Genomic DNA, 17971 nt, shown 5'->3' with positions numbered 1-17971 from the left:
AGGCTAGAGTGCAATGGCGTGATCTCTGCTCACTGCAACTTCCGCCTCCCAAGTTCAAGCGATTCTCCCGCCTCAGCCTCCCGGGTAAGTGGGAATACCGGCACCTGCCATCATGCCCGGCTAATTTTTGTATTTTTAGTAGAGACGGGGTTTCACCATCTTGGCCAGGCTGGTCTTGAACTCCTGACCTCAGGTGATCCACCTGCCTTGGCCTTCCAAAGTGCTGGAATTACAGGCATGAGCCACTGTGCCTGGCCGTTTTTTCTTATTTTTATAATTGAAACCTTAGAATTGAATTAACTATATTAAGAGAATAATATAAAGTGAAAAGTAGCAAAATTACTCAAAATTAGTCCAAAGACATAATCCTATAATTGAGTTACTGTTATCTTCATCATTATTGTAGTCTGGTCATATTTATAAGACATCATCTACCAAGACACTCAGGATGTTACATAATTATTATAAATGAAATAGTAAATAAATGAATATTATTAATATAAATAAATGTAAAATGCCAAACAAGGAAGGTCAAATAATGTTCTACATAAAATAACCAAAAGACACTCAAATTTGCTTAAAGTAAGTAGAGTTAACAAACTGTTTGTTCACCTAAGTACTATTAAATATTTACTTATCTAGGGACTACTGTTCCAGCTTTTCTTCCCCACTCAAAGTCAGCTGATTCAATGCGAATACCATTTAGATTTTTAAGGTATGAGACTTGATCACATCAGTGTATCTTTTCCAGTTGTATAAAATTTCCCATAGAAGGTGTATGATTTTAGGTGAGGCCAAACAGGGCATTTAGCAAAAATCAAAAGTTCATCATGGTCTTCAGGGGAAATATCCTTAAGATGTAATGAAGTAATAAATAGAAAATTGCAATGTGTGAAATGAAAATACTCTAAAAACATATTTTATATAACATTTAAGACAGCAATAATGAGATTTATCTTTGTACTCTGAAAACTCAGAAAGGAGCCTCCAATAAAAGAGAAATTTATAATCTATATTCTATCCACATTAGAGTTCCATATTTGAAGACTCTGTGTGTATGTGTGTGTGCAGAGTGGGAAATCTATGTGAAGAGAGAGAGTAGCAAGAGAAGACAATAAAAAAGAAGAGAATAAAAATGTAAAGGTAGACAATTTGAGGAGATCAGTCCTTCCAAACATATGCTTCCTTGTAGAATAATCTGAAACCATCCTCAGAAAAATGAGCAGGCTTCTTTTCTCAAGCTCTAAAATGAAGATAATTTCACAAACTCCATTATAACGATTCCTATGTTGACGTTATTTTGACACACTAACCAGTTACAGCAGGACTCAGCAAACATTTCTGTTTAAATAGAGAGTAAATATTTTAGACTGCATGAGACATATAATCTGTGTTTCAACTATTCAACTCTGCTGTTGTGTAAGTAACTGTAGGTTATGTGCAAATGAGCATGGCTATAATTTAATAAACCATTATTTTTAAACACTGAAATTTGAATCTCGTATAATTTTCACATGCCATAAAATGTTCTTCTTTTGATGTTTTCCCACAATTTATAAATGCAGAACTCATTCTTAGCTTGTGGGCCTATAAAAAAACAGGATTTGCTGATCTCTGAGTTACCACATTAACTCGATAAAAATAAGAGTGCAAAACTCCCCTAAAGACAATGGGTAGATCTATTTATCAAAAATAATTTATATTAGCCCTATTTCATACTACGCCATTTGGGCATTCAGGAAATTAATTGTTAAACATTTAAAAATCATGATTCCAAAGACCATTACTTTCTGACTTGATTCAGGTATTTTTCTTAACACTTATTAAAAATGTAGTCTTATTTTGGGCTGTAACTCCTCCCTTGACTAACTTTTTTCACTTTAAATACCATCCTTTAATTTGTGTTAGTATAGTTACATATTTATCGATAATTGTCATATTCCTTCCATTTCATTACTTCCTTTCTTAGTTTCACTTATATACCAATAATCTGTCTTCATGAACCATATTCCTTTTTGTTTATCAAAGCCCTTAATAAAATCACACTTGGTCAGCCAAAACCTATCTACACATATTTGTAGCTGAATAGAAATTTAATATCATAATACATAAACTGAGTATTTAGATGAAAATACAACATTGTAGCATATGAGCATTTTCATTCCTTTCCTTTCTTTTCTTCTACCTATCTTTATTTCATGAACATTTATCTACTTTTTTCCTGAATATCTTAATATTTAGGCTCTCCTTGGTCCCACTGCTCCTCAACTAATCAAATTCTTTGTAAATTTACCTTGATTTATATTCTGTAAAGAAAGTATTCGTTTGGATTATCTTATTCTATGTTTTTATTTTCTCTCTCTCTCTCTCTCTCTTTTTTTTTTTTGAGACAGGGTCTCACTCTGTTGCCCAGGCTGGAGTGCAGTAGGGCGATCTTGGCTCATTGCAACCTCCACTTCCTGGGTTCAAATCATTCTTGTGTCTCAGCCTCCTAAGTAGTTGGGATTATAGGCATATGCCACCATGCCTGACTAATTTTTTTATTTTTAGTACAGAGGAAGTTTTTTTCCCTTGGTCTCAAGTGATCAGCCTGCAAGTAGGGAGGACACTACTTGCCTTTTAAATTTATTTTTTTGCTATACTGGACAGTTAATAGGATCCTTAGACTGATATACTTCATATTTAATATTTTTAGAAACAAGGTAATCAGAACAAAGTGTTTCTCAGTGAGGCTTCCCAAAGTGCTGAGATTACAGGCATGAGCCACCATGTCCTGCCTTATCCTGTGTTTTTCAGTTCTCAACACTGTCTTCACTGGCCTTTAATCCTGTGCATTACTTTTAATATTCTTCTTACTAGATTCATTCATTTGATTAAATAGAAAATTAATTTTTCCTCTATCTGGTTTTATTCTTCAGTCATTATTATCAGCACATCACCAATCTAAGGATTTGTAGTAATTTTTGTAGTCATTAAGGTAGAAAAATTCTGCTTAGGTATAAGACGATGATTTTATTATTACTAAAATTCCTAAAAACCCACTTAAAGTTCAGAATACATCTGCTTTGAATGACATAGAGAAAAAGATGATGTATTTTAAGTTAGAAATCAATAATCTAATACATCCTGTTTTATACTGAGTCAATGTTGAATAAATAAGGCATTTTAATATGAGAAATAAATAATATTATTCAAAACATTGTATCTTAGAATATTCTATTTTATATTGTTGATTACATTATCCTCAATGAATAATGGTGCCAGGCTCTTCCTTTTCTAAAAAATAACATATTATATGTCTACATCATCCAATTCAAGCATTAATGATTTAATTAAATCCTTATCTCACACTTCTGAATGATGTCATACCTTCTATATTAAATATTTAATTTTAAAATATTTTAATTTTTATTTATTAGCAAATTAAACTATTAGCAAATTAAATCTTTATCCTGCACTTCTGAATGATATCTTACATTCTCCATTAAATAAAATATTTAATTGAATTTTTTAAAATTTAATTTTTATTTAACTATTAAATAAAATATTAGACTTTATGGGCCACATAATCTGTGTTTCATCTATTCAACTCTCCTGTTATGTAAAAGTGACTGTAGGTTATGTACGTAAGAGTCAGAGTTAAGTCTGTTAACTCAGAACAAGTTGCCAGATTACCTATGATGATACTCTAATAGTAATTATTTTCCTTGAAAATTGAAATTGAATAATCAAGGCTATAACCCTCACATCCAGCTCATTATTTGTAATCATGCCGATATAACTAACAAATGGTAGAAGACACGAGCAATAAAAAAATCTCCAAATGAAGTCTCATGAGAAGATCCTCAGAAAATTATACAATTGTATCAGGTACATGGTTCTGACCCTATCATCGAATTGAAACCATCATCAGCATTTCAATGAACTAAAAGACACTTCATACACTTGTTGATATGGTTTGACTCTGTGTCTCCACCCAAATCTCATCTCTTATTGTAATCTCCACATGTCAAGGGAGGAACCTGGTGGAAGGTAATAGGATCATGGGGGTGGTTTTCTCCATGCTGTTCTTGTAAATAGCGAGGGAGTTCTCAATATATGTGATGGTTTTAAAAGTGGTAGTTTTCCCTGTGCTCTCTCCCCTCCTGCTGCCATATACAACATACCTTGCTTCCCCTTCCCCTTCCGCCATGATTGTAAGATTCCTGAGGCCTCTGAAACCATGTGGAACTGTGAGTCAATTGGACCTTTTATCTTTATAAATTACCCAGTCTCAGGTAGCATCTTTACGGCCATGTAGACTAATACACTTATTCTTGTGTGTGTACACCTACAATAAATTTTCATGAAACAAAATCATTACCAAATGCCAATTTACTTCATTTTATAAACAAAACCTGTCTAATACAGTCTATGGTTCTGAGAATAACTTTTTCTTTTTAGCATTAATTTTTAATATTCAAGGCATTTTAAGGTATACTTGGGTAGTAGGAATTAAAGGGTAAGGAGAGAAACTGAAAATTCAGCTAAGCAATTGATTTGCAGGTTTCCTAAGCTGAACTCTCTAGAGAGGATACTACTTGCCTTTTGATAGTTTTTTAACAGGATCCTTAGACTAATATACCTTATATTTAATATTTTTAGAAACAAGGTAATCAGAACTAAGTGTTTCTCAGTGAAATAAAACAAAAGATGAAGATGTTGAGATTAATCATTATATAGTAGCACAGGTGTTGAAAAAAGAAAGAATGGCATGAGATAACCTAATTTTTAAGGCATCAAATTTTTAATTTGATGTTGGTCTCTTACTAACTCATTACCATATAGACATCAGCAAGTCTCAACTTTTTGGTCTCAGTTTCATTGAAAAAAAAATTACTTCTCATGATTGGTTAGGAAAGAGCACAAGTCTAAAATACATATATTAAAATATTTTTATGGGTTTCTAGAATAATTAGGTATGTTCAGACTGACTTAATCATAAAATCCATACTAATCTTTCTTTTAAAAACAATAAAATAGATTTTGGGGAGTGATTATGGATGGTTTTAAAAATTCCGTAAGAATATGTGCAGAAAACAAAGAATAGTTCAAAGGGAGAAGTAGAGATATGAGATACGTGTATTAATTCCTTCTCTGTTTAGTTATTAGAATTTAATAACTTATTAATACAAATCACTTTATATTTCAATAATCAGAAATTTAATGTAGAGATATACATGATTATATGTGGTATACAATTAAAAACAAGCTGAGAAATAAGATAATTATCACATCCCTAACTTTTATTCTAGTTTATACAACAAAACTATTATAGCTGTATGAATTAAATGAATGGTAATAACCTCGGGAGAAGTAAATCTGACGCCAGGATTCACAGGAACTTTTTTAGAAACCCCAGGAATGAAAGGATACAGCCATAAATTACAGTAGTAATTTAGTTTTTCTTCTGCTACATTTATACTATACATCAATTTAGAGATTTTTCTTGAAAATCTTGACAGTCTGAACGATCTGTCACAAAAAATACTACCATGAATTCTGACTATATGACGTACGTACAGGATTGAGTGGATACAAGGTATTGTCCTCCTTCAATAGTTGTCTTGGGTATATTAGCCTTTAGCTCCAGTATTTGTAAGATGCTACGTGAAGGTGTTCCTGGTGAAGGTACTTACTGCTAATTTTCTTATTTTTAAACAAAATGACATACATTTTTTCTAAAAGACTCTGAGTTAAGTCTATTAACTCAGAACAAACGTGCCTACTTGCCAGATTACCTATGATACTCTAACACTGATTATTTTCCTTGAAAATTGAAATTGTACCATCAAGGATATACCCCTCACATCCAGCGCATAATTTATTATTCTGCTGACATAACTAACAAGGGGTAGAAGACATGACCAATAGAAAAATCTCCAAATGAAGTCTCATGGCAAGATCCTCAAAAAATTATACAATTGTATAAGAAATAGTGATTTTTGAAAAGAAAGATTTTATTTTGCACTGGGGCCAAAATATTATTCAGTCAACAGCAATGTTAGTCAGTGTGGCTTTAGGGTCTTCTACCCTGCTATTTTAATCTTTATTTCATAAATGTGAGCATGAAGCCGCGGCTAGAAAAGAAAGAGGGGGAAAAGAGACAGAAAGGAAAAAGATGGAGATGAGAGGACAAACCAATCAAATTCGGAGTTACCAGTCAGCAGAAGTTTAGGGAAAAAAAAATCACCAAGTGAAATCGTACATTTACTCTGAGAGAGTATCCTTTCACATTGCCTTCTAGGTGATCTCTGAGCTCCTCCAGCTTTCGATGGAGCTACATGTAAACATCAGAAAATGAATTGAAAAAGCAACTTGTTCTCTTTTCGGTTTTCCTTTTAAAAATAAGATCATAGCATTATACATTTCTCACTGCCTTTGGCAAACATTTCAAAAACATTAAAGGTCTTTCTATAACGTAAGACTGCATGCTCAACAAACCCGTGACTAGGAAGTCAACATTTTATTTTGATTAATTACAGCATCTTTTCTCCCCAAAGTACTGGAGAAAATAAATACTATAACCATCCTTATAAATCCCCTACAGATTCACTTTGACATTTTCTATCTTGTAGAAACATAAAGATATTTAAATGTTATGAAATTTGACTTTCTTTCCCAAACACACTTTTTAAGACTGCATCCATATTAATATAAACTGATTTAATTATAAAATGTATCTTTTGTTCTTGAACATATATATGCATATATACATACTCATATTGTATATACACTTAAAAACAATAAACATACATATATAACTTGAAGTTTTATACATCCAGAAGCTGAACTTGGAGATAACTGCACGCACACGCACTCGCACATACAATCCAGTTTACAGAACATGGTGCTGCAGTTATGCATGCCATTTTTATCTTTATTTCACCTTCAGTAATTTTCAAAAAGTCATGTCGTTCTGTACGTTCTCACCTGAATGAGTCATAATCCATAGTTTAAACCAGTAATGGATTTATTTTCCTTTAAAGACAAAGGTAAAATATGATACCTCACAGACAGACAGTGAGGAATGCTACTGATATATCATCAGGATACATAAACTCATTTTTCTGATTGAATAATCTTAAATTGCCTAGTTTTTGAAATAGGCATACTGTTAACACTTCCCATCCCCTCTGCTTATCCTTGGTGAAATAACATTTTAATAAAATAGCTATCCACTATAAAGCAGTGTTAGAGAACAGAGAGGATGGCTTTTCTGGAATAAAGGACACAAACATACAAACACACCTTCATCCATGTGCACTCATGTGCATGCACACACACAAATAAATAAACAATAACAAAAAAGTAAAGCTAAGAAGGCAGAAGAGGCAAGGAGAGGAAAGAGTGCAGAAATTAGTATTTCATAAATTGTTAAATGGAAATAAATTGGAGGTGTGCAAAATTTTGAAATGATTCAATATTAGGCCTCAAGATAGTCATCAAATTTTAGGACATCCCAGTGCACTGAATTTTCTAGAATTTTGATTAATTTAACAGTTACTATTGCTGTAAGGGCAAATGGGATTGAGATATAAGAAAATAGTTAATTTTTTGAGGTAATTCTTCTGCATATTTTTAGAATTCAGCAATTTTTGTAACTTGCATTTAAGGTGGCAGCATTAAAAGTGATCAGTCTGTGTTTCTTAAGAGTGATAACTTATTTACCTTTCATTATGATTAAATGTTTAAGTACTGAGTGCCCAAGGCATATTGAGCAAATAAATATTTAGCAACTAGCAGACAAGATGATCAAATTAGAAATCTTTCAATTGTATATTAGCAGATTATATACACAAATGGACAAACATTTAGGTATGTATCTGGTTCTGTTGATTGTTGTATTGGTTTTTTGGACTTTTAAAAAATAAAACAGGGGATTAAGAGGGCGTAACTATTATCAGCTATATGTGGGCCCATTATACTACATGACACAAAATTTCTTTCTAATTCTTAAGATTATGTGTATTGAATACATATTGTTAACTCATAATAACTTTTCTCTGAAATGAACTATAAATGGTGATGATACCAAAGTAACATTTAAATTTTTTTTTATAAAAAAAAGTTAAAAGGGGAGATAATATTCTGAAAATAAATGTTAGTTCTCTGTGTAACAGGAACTTAACACACAGTGACATCAATCAGAGGAACGGTTTATTCTAGAACCCCAAATTATAGGCACCTGTAATGAGGCAGTTGCCCTTTCTGTTGTTTGTGGTGCCATTCAAAGCTAGTTATTTGGCAGCTTGCCTTCAGCTGGTTGCTCTATGTGTAGCTGAAACAAAAAAAAAATAATATGACCCAACAGCCAATAAAAATATTAAAATAAAAAAAAATGGGATGGTGAAAAATGGAAAAAGCCCCCTTCCTCCCACCACCCTCCAAAAAGGAAGAAGTGTAGGCTATAGACGAAATCTTGCCAAAAAATGTTAGAAACATATTTACTTTGAGGGATCCAACTCTACTAGCAACTCCTTTGCTTTCATCCGGCCGTCTAATTTGCTACAATGAGGGAAGATGGGTAAAAAAGACAGAATAAAGAAAAAGTGAACTTAAAAATTTTTCTATACATTAGTAAGTAATACATGCAAAAACATCAATTGACTCTCTGTGGTAGCTCTTAGGAGGCCAAGGAGTTAACTAACCCAGAGGCTGTATGACATGCTCTGCAAATAGGCTGGTCCCTAGAATTCAGTCTTTGTTACGGCACTATCCCTGAGATGAGGAAATTGGCACTTACTTTTGGTTATCTTGGGGACTTCTGATGAAGCAGTATCTGGAGTAGTGTTACATTTGCATTTGGCTTACAAAAAACAAAGAATTACAAATACACCTATGTACTTTTCTCTCGTAGTGTTTTAGTGTCTATTCCATTGTAATATTAGAAAACATAAATGGTATGACTAGAAACATTAATGTTCTGTAGGTGGAAAGATCAGTCCTGACAAGCATCATTCTTGATAGGTGACAGTGAAGTTCCTCTGCTTGCTGACCCAAGCATTGAGGGTGTTCAGCTGTCACTGAGATTCCCAATTTAACAATTGTGCTGCCCAACCAGAAAATTTTAATGCCAGACCAATGTTAGATATATTTACTACCTCAAAGCTTTCTGCTATTTTAGTTGAATTTTCCACTTGGAAAATTTGCTATCTTGGGTAAGACAGGGGAAATGAAAAGTAAAACTGTTTTTTAAAATAACTAATTGCACATTACTGCATAAATGAGCAAGGGAAGTTTCTCAACACAAAGTGTTTTATTAGAGGAGGTACTTTTTAAATAGAGCTCTAATGAGAACTAATGTTTTGGATAAAGAGGGAGGCAATAAAAAAAAGGGCAGGGTGAAGAGCAAAGGGGACAGGAAGCTTCAGACTAAGTGGTTTTACACTATGGATTCCAGAATGAGGTCTCAATTCAGACCAGCATAGGTCAAGTTAGCTGTGATGTTCCTGCTTTTATTAGTAGATAGTAGAAATATCAGTGTGATGCCAAAAGTTCCCAGTTAAAATCTTCAAGAAATAATAGAAATCTGAACATCCTATAAAACTTTATTTCCTGGAACCAGGATATATATTGTCTTACCCTTTTAGAAGATTTCTGATAGTATATGGAAATTGCTGAGGAATAATCATATTGAATTTGATTGAATAATCAAAATTGAATTTTCGTTTTGAATAAAAGCATATTGGTATATAAGAGTTGCATCAACTTTTGACGCTACTTGATATAAACAAGTTTTACTAATTATTCAGCATTAACTAAATGTTATGGCCAAAAGATAATCACCAATTCTAACTCTTCTTAGTGGAACAGAATAGTCAAATTTAGAAACAATGGATACTAATTAGAATATCAGCACCTATAAGAGAGGGGCTCCCTATGGAATGAATTCAGAGTGAGTTCATAATATCTGCTCATCCTCTTGTGCTGTTTTCTTTGATTTCTGAGGTCTTTATATCAAAAGCTGTTTTCCATCTTAAATGCAGATTCACAGTATCTAGATTATAAAGGTAGAGTTGGTAGATTCCTATAAAAATATAAGAGTCTGATACCTCATGATGCTTTCTGAAAATTTTCAGAAAATGTGAAGATGTTCTGAACTTACACAGTAACAAGTGAACACCATTTTCTACGTTGTCTTTTATTTCTAGAAGACTTAAAATTACATTAAGCCCAGCAACATTAGGTATCTTTTTCAAGGTTACACTAGAAGTTGATGACAAATCTAGGAACAAAATCAACAGTCCCTAATTTCTAGATTAAAGTAGCATTCCCTCAGCAGGCCTGAAAATACATGGGATGGAAAAAAATGGATGCTTATAAGAGAATGTATATGTATATGTAACTATGTCTGTCTGTCTCCATCTGTGGAAGAAATTTTATATTACTATATATATGGAAGACATTTTTCCTGTACCATTTCAGTTCCAAATGCAAGTATAGAAACTTAAAGAACGAATTATAAGAAGAAAAAAAGACAGTTACCACTAAACTGAAAAATAGATTAAAAGACTGATTTAAATAGAGACTTTGGGAGCAAACAGCTCATCAATGCTTGATTTCAAATTTCTATAAACAAGCCTGTCTTTGAAACCATCATAAGAGGAAAACCTTAGAAAGTTAAGGTGTTTTTCAAAGCCAGAAATGGCTACAATTCCAGTTTCACGTGATTTTTTTTGCAGCTTCTGAAACAGGTAACAATAATACCTAATACTGAAAAACTTTAGAAAGAACTTGAAAAGGATGTCTATATAAACTAGAATTTGAGAAATACAGAAAAGTGAAATCAGTAGATTTAAAATGTAATGTCCTTATTTATTTTAGTCCTCCATTAATCATCAGTTATAGTGGGGCAGCATACATGAAAGAAATTCACAGCTAATCCAAACCCTTGATTATTATTATTTTTTTGAGACTGCGTCTGGCTCTGTCATCCAGGCTGGAGTGCAGTGGCACGATCTCGGCTCACTGCAACCTCTGCCTTCCAGGTTCAAGCAAGTCTCCTGCCTCAGCCTCCTAAGTAGCTGAGATTACAGGCGCACACCACTGCGCCTGGCTAATTTTTATATTTTTAGTAGAGATGGGGTTTCACCATGTTGGCCAGGCTGGTCTTGAACTCCTGGCCTTAGGTGATCTGCCTGCCTCGGCCTCCCAAAGTGTCAGGATTACAGGCGTGAGCCACTGCGCCCGGCCAAATGCTTATTATATTTTAGATAAGAATTTAAAAGAAATCACAAAAGATTAGCATTCAGATAAGATTAATGACTTTACTCTTCTTGATAATAAGAGCCTCACATTATTAGCTATTTTTATTTATGCTTTTCTAAAGTCAAAACACTATCAGTAACTAAGAGAGGTTACACTGTAAATGTTTACACTGTACTATCACGGCATTATAAACAAAGTCTGAGAATTCAATGTAAATAATTATGAGGATTATGGAGTAAATTGAGATTATTAGTTTACTTACATATGTTGATAATTAAAATTTAGTAGCAAAACAAAAATTTCATCATTAATCTTGAAGAAATCTTTTGACAAGTGTTTTACCAAGATTTTAAAAGATATTATCCATGGGATCCAAAACACTTCAATCTTCTATTCAGTCTCTCAACTAGAATATATTTAACAAACTATTCCTCAGAAATAGTCTGAAAATGTTGCACTGTATTACCTCTTTTGCAACACTCTGGGAATCTTTCCTCAGGGATTAATTACTGAGGAAACTATCCTCAGGGATTAATTACCAGGATTTGGCCTGTAGTAAAATGACTTTGACATTTGTATTTACTTTTTTTCCAAGAATTTGGATTCTAGTAACATTATGCAACAAAAGAAATTGCCTGGATCCTAAACTAAGATGTGCACATGTTGATTCCCTTTGATTTAGCTCAGTTTTCCAAAACTGAGCTCACTGTAAAACGATTTCTACCATTAACAAGGTAGAAAACTAGCCCCACCCTTACTTCTCTTGCCTAAAATAAGTAATTGTAAATGTAGTATTTTAATTAAACCAAACATATATTTCATAGTTTAAAAATCAACTTGATATTAATTTTTAAAATAAAATACAGAAATTTCAGGCTTATGATAACTGCATTAAGGTAGACTCACATATCACTGGGTGTATATATTCATATTTCTCTTTAGTTACAAAATGTTTGCTGAAAATGTTTTAGAAAATGTTATATATTTTGTGTGTTTCCTTTACTGATAAGGGAACCAAGGTCTGGAGAAGTTCAGTGGCCTTCTGAATGCATCAATAAATAATATGAAAGTACAGCTGATATTATGTTCTGACTCTCAGGTTGTTTAATTAAATTTAGTCTCTTACCTACGGAATAAAGAATGTAGACATTCTCCCCTTCTCTCCATAATATATTTTGTATCAGTTTAGAATAAAATTACATAGATTAAACCAACATTTCTGTTTGTACTAAGAAGTTGACCATTTTATTTTTAGATCTAGTTTACCTTAAGAACTATTCTGAGACTAATATTTTTAACCTTATTATACCATATCATGGCTTTTAAAAAAAATTATGATTATCAAAGAAAAGAAATAAAACTTTTTTCTCAGAAATTATTTTCCAACCAGTATCACTCAGCATATATTGGTGCAGCTATAGATTGTTTTTGGCAGCTATGATTTGGAGAAAGAGATTTTTTAAAAAAGTTTTGCTTAAGAGCTCAACATTTAAACAAATTCCTATAAATAACAAAGTAGTTTTGGAATTAAGTTAATATTTCACCTTGCTATAATATTATATTATTCAGTCCTTTCAATAAAGCTGGTGCCTTATCATAGAACATTTTGTTTAATTTGTGATTTATTAAGACAAGTATAAAGGAAGGAATACAGCAATGAAAGAGAGTGGATTAATATATAAATGTGTCAAGGAAAAATAATTACTAATGTGTTTCTGGAGAAAAGGAAATACAATTATAAAACTAAACTAATAAAAGGATAAAAAAGGTCAAGGAAAGTTGCAAAGAGTAAGAAGTGAGAAGGCAAAAATTAGAATCATGGTGGCAAGTAACAGATCCTCTAAATCCCTCTGCCATATTTTTATCCTTAGGAAATCATTTTTTTTTTTTTGAGATGGAGTTTCACTCCTGTTGCCCAGGCTGGAATGTAATGGCGTGATCTTGGCTCATCGCAACCTCTACCTCCTGGGTTCAAGTGATTCTCCTGCCTCAGCCTCCGGAGTAGCTGGGATCACAGGCATGCGCCACATGCCCAGCTAATTTTGTGATTTTAGTAGAGACGAGGTTTCTCCATGTTGGTCAAGCTGATCTCGAACTCCCGACCTTAGATGATACTCCTGCCTCAGCCTCCCCAAGTGCTGAGATTACCGGCGTGAGCCAGCGCACCCGGCCAGGAAATCATCTTTTTCAAAGGTTCTGATTTCTAATGATATATTAACATTTGCATTTATTTATATTTTATTATACATTTATAATTTTGATCTTAGAGTTCTATATAGTTTTGATTCCAAGACAGTATAATCTATACTAAATTAGACCTTTATATACATCTAATCTATATAAAATTGACCTTTATATAAATTATTTCCTGTTCACTAACTAGAGAATAATTCAACTGAAATTATTTTTTCCAAATTTCTTATCTGTCTAAAAAGAAATTATAAAACCCATCTTTAATAAAAGAGTTATTATGTGGGTTAAAATAAATAACCTTTAAGCAGCACATTATATGTTCTTTATATTTTTTTTTATTTGTAAATGAGACCAAAAAAAAAGTTTATCTTTGAACTTCCATTGAAATATGATATAATTTTCTATCCAGCAGGATTAAGAGACTGGCTTAGCCTGGATGTAAAAATGCTGTGGTATATAGGCATACCTCGTTTTACTGTGCTTCATGGATATTTGCTTTTTTTTACAAGTTCAAGGTTTGTTTGTGGCTACCCTGTGTCAAGCGAGTCGATCGTCACCAATTTTCCAACAGCAAGTGCTCACTTCCTGTCTCTGTGTCACATTTTGGTAATTCTTACAATATTTCAAACTTTTTACTATGAGTATATCTGTTATAGTTGTCTATGATCAGTCATCTTTGATGCTACTTTTGCAATTGTTTTGAGGTACCACAAATGGTGCCCATGTAAGATAGTGAACTGAACTGATAAATGCTGTGTGTGCCCTGACTGCTACACAGATTGACCATTCCTTGTCTTTCTATCTTTCTGTGGCTGGCCTCTCTATTCCCTGAGACAGAACAATATTGAAATTAGGTCAATTAATAAACCTACAGTGGCCTCTAAGTGTTCAAGCAGAAGGAATAGTTGCATGTCTCCCACTTTAAATCAAAAGCTAGAAACGACTAAGCTTAGTGAGGAAGGCATGCTGAATGCTGACACAGCCAGAAAGCTAGGCTACTTGTGTCAAACAGCTGAGTTGTAAATGCAAAGGAAAAGTTCTGGAAGGAAATTTAAAGTGGTATGCCAGTGAACATATGAATGAGGAGAAAGTGAAACAGCCTTATTGCTAGTATGGAGAAGGCCTGAGTGGTCTGGATAGAAGAACAAGCCAGCCACAACAGTCCTTAAAGCCAAAGCCAAATCCAGACCAAGGCTGTAACTTTCTTCAATTCTATGAAGGCTGAGTGAGGTCAGGAAACTGCAGAAGAAAAGCTGAAAGCTAGCTGAGGTTGGCTCATGAGGTCTAAGGAAAGGGGATGTCTCTATAACATAAGAGTAACGTGAAGCAGCAAGTGCTGATGTAGAAGCTGCAGCGAGTTACCCAGAAAATCTATCTTAAGTCCTTGATGAAGGCAGCTACACTAAACAACAGATTTCCAATGTAGATAAAACAGCCTTATATAATGGAAGCAGATGCCATCTAGGACTTTCATTGCTAGAGAGGTGAAGTTAACGCCTGGCTTTAAAGCTTCAAAGGACTGGCTGACTATCTTGGTAGGGAATAATGCAGCTACTGACGTTAAGTGGAAGCTGATGGTTATTGACCATTCTGGAAGTCCTATGGCCTTTAAGAATTATGCAAAATCTACCCTGCCTGTGCTCTACAAATGGAACAAGAAAGCCTAGATGACAGCACATCTTTTTGCAGCATGGTTTACTAAAAATGTTAAATCCAGTGCTTAGACAAAAAGATTCCTTTCAAAATATAAGTATTCATTGCTATTGTACCTAGTCATCCAAGAGCTCTGATTGGGATATACAAGGGCATAATGTTTTCATGCTTGCTAATACAACATCCACTCTGCAGCCTATAGATCAAGGAGTAATTTCAACATTCAAATTGAAATTGTATTATTTGTTATTATAGTTACTATTTAAAAAATAGATTTCATGAGGCTATACAGTTGCCATATAGTAATTCCTATAATTGATCTGGGCAAAGTAAATTGAAAACCGTCCAGAAATAATTCATCATTCTAGATGCCATTCAGAACATTTTTGGTTCATGGGAGCCCAGAATATCAATATTAATAGGAGTTTGAAGAAGTTGATTCCAACCATATGATGTTTAGGAGTTGAAGACTTTGGTGGAGGAGAAAGAACTGCAGATACGGTAGAAATAGCAAAAGAACTAGAATTAGAAGGGGAACCTGAAGTTGCGACTGAATTACTGTGATATTCATGATAAAACTTTCACAGATGGTAAGTTGCTTCTTATGAATGAGCAAAGAAAGGAGTTCCTTGAGATGAAATCTACTCCTGGTAAAGATGCTGTGAACATTGTTGGAATTACATTGTTGGAATATTGCATAAATAAACTTGATTAAGCAGCAGCAGGGTTTGAAAGGATTGACTCCAATGTTGAAGGAAGTTCCACTGTAGAAAAAATGCATTCAAACAACATTGCATTCTACAGCAAAATCTTTTGTTAAAGGAAGGGTCAATCAATGTAGTAAACTTGTCTGATTTTAAGAAACTGCTACAGCCACACCAGCCTTCAGCAGCCACTACCCTGATCAGTCAGCAGCCATCAGCATTGAGACAAGACCCTCTACCAGCAAAAAGATTACGACCTGCTGACGGCTAAGATGATTGTAATAACTGTTTTAGGACTAACATATTTTTAAATTAAGGTTTGTACAGTGTTTTTTTTTAAGACGTAATCCTTTTCACGCTTAACAGACTACAGGAGAGTATAAACATAATTTTTACATGTACTGGGATACTGAAAAATTTGTGTGACTCACTTTATTGCAATTTTTCCTTTATTGCAGTGGTCTGGATCTGAACCTACAATATCTCCAAGGTATGCCTGTAAATATAGGTGTAAATAACTCCAGTTGGCTTTATTAAGTTTGGCTACGAATCTGAAAAATAGGCCAAAGGACATCTGTGTAATTACCAGATCCTATCTAAAAAAATACACAAACAAAACCCAAACAGATATGTATATTTTCCTGGTTTTAAAAATAATGTATATTGTGAAATAACTTGCAATTCTATTCCTACACAGTTTTGTTTACTAATTTTTTAAACTATACATTGTAGTTTTAGTATTTTCTCATGTCATTAAATATTCTTAATGAGATGATTTTTAAGGTTATAGTATAACTTCTATATGTATGTACTATTAATACAAGTTATTTTCCATAATGCTGTGATAAAAATTCCTGTACATAGTTTGAGATGGCCTCTTTAATAATTTACTTTGGATACATTTCTAGAGACAAAATGATTGATTAAAACATAACTTTTTTGTTTTTGAGACAGAGTCTTGCTCTGTCACCCAGGTTGGAGTGCAATGGCGTGATCTTGGCTCACTGCAGCCTTCGCCTCCCGGGTTCAAGTGATTCTCCTGCCTCAGTCTCCCAAGTAGCTGGGATTACAGGCACCTGCCACCACATCCAGCTAATTTTTGTATTTTTAGTAGAGACAGGGTTTTACCAGGTTGGTTGGGCTGGTCTCAGACTCCTGACCTCAGGTGAGCCACCTGCCTTGGCCTCCCAAAGTGCTGGGATTATAGGAATGAGCCACCATGCCTGGCCAACACATAACATTTTAAGATCCTGCCTCTCTCTATATATAGGTATGCTATACAGTACATACATTTCTGTATATACTTTTTAAGCAAACAACACATGTATACAACACATGTGTATGAAAGGTTATACAAATTTATTGTTTGAAAGGTTATAATCCTATTAGTGTGAATAGAAATACTCATGTCATTGCTCATTATAGTACTGATGATTATAGTTTTAAAATAATTATCAATTTGATTGCAAAATTCGTGTTGTTTTAAATTTTTAGTAGATTTCTATTGAGAGTGTACTCCCCCCACATATATCTGTGCTGCATGTATTTATTTTATTAAATGACTATGCTTACCTTTTACTCATCCTTTTTTTTCTTTCCTACTGGATTAGAAGAGCTCTTTGAGGTTGTCAACCCTGTATCTGGTAGATTTCTTATAAATATTTTATTTTCACATAATCCACTGTAAGTTCCTTAAGAACAGGGTTAAAAAGTCTATTCATTGCTGTATTCCCAATAGCTAATACAGTATTTGACATATAATATGCATTAAAAATATTCACTGACATAGTCAATGAATTTCTGAATTATTCTGTTTTCTCTTTAACAAAAGTAGAATGAGTAGGGAGATACTCCTGAAATTTTGGGTCAGAAAATACCTAATTTTAGAATATGTATCAGTTTAAGATATGAAGATCCAGAGGATAGTTTAGTATGGGATGTACTCGATATTAAAGTCAAAATGGGATATTAAATAGATCTAAATCATGCCTGTATCTAATAAATTCTGTTGCTGAAATAATGATGGGACCGCTTATATTTGTTGGGCTGTTTTACACAAAACACGTCCCAAACAATTAAAAACAGTTGAAATGAATCAAAGCTATTTATACTGAAAGCTAGTATTCTTAATTTCACAATGTCTTGTATTTCAACAGTTCACTTCCCTATCT

At 33.4% G+C, this 17971-nt stretch overlaps 1 protein-coding gene across 3 annotated transcripts in view; it reads right to left on the bottom strand.

Moving 5' to 3' along the window:
* GPHN (gephyrin) overlaps positions 1–17971 on the bottom strand; it is a 740280-nt gene that overhangs the window by 201444 nt on the left and 520865 nt on the right. The window contains exons 10-11 of one of the 3 annotated variants that reach the window (XM_073011088.1): positions 8491–8547; positions 6248–6319 (exon numbers count right to left, since the gene is read on the bottom strand). The exons of 1 other annotated variant lie outside the window; for it this stretch is intronic. In XM_073011088.1, coding sequence (XP_072867189.1) covers positions 6248–6319; positions 8491–8547 — 129 coding nt within the window. The remainder of the gene's footprint in view (positions 1–6247; positions 6320–8490; positions 8548–17971) is intronic. One more of the 3 variants, XM_073011087.1, reaches the window with a different exon arrangement.

This window comes from Chlorocebus sabaeus, chromosome 24 (assembly GCF_047675955.1).
Source record: "Chlorocebus sabaeus isolate Y175 chromosome 24, mChlSab1.0.hap1, whole genome shotgun sequence".
Lineage (NCBI taxonomy): Eukaryota > Metazoa > Chordata > Mammalia > Primates > Cercopithecidae > Chlorocebus > Chlorocebus sabaeus.
This window is presented reverse-complemented; position numbering and strand designations above follow the sequence as displayed.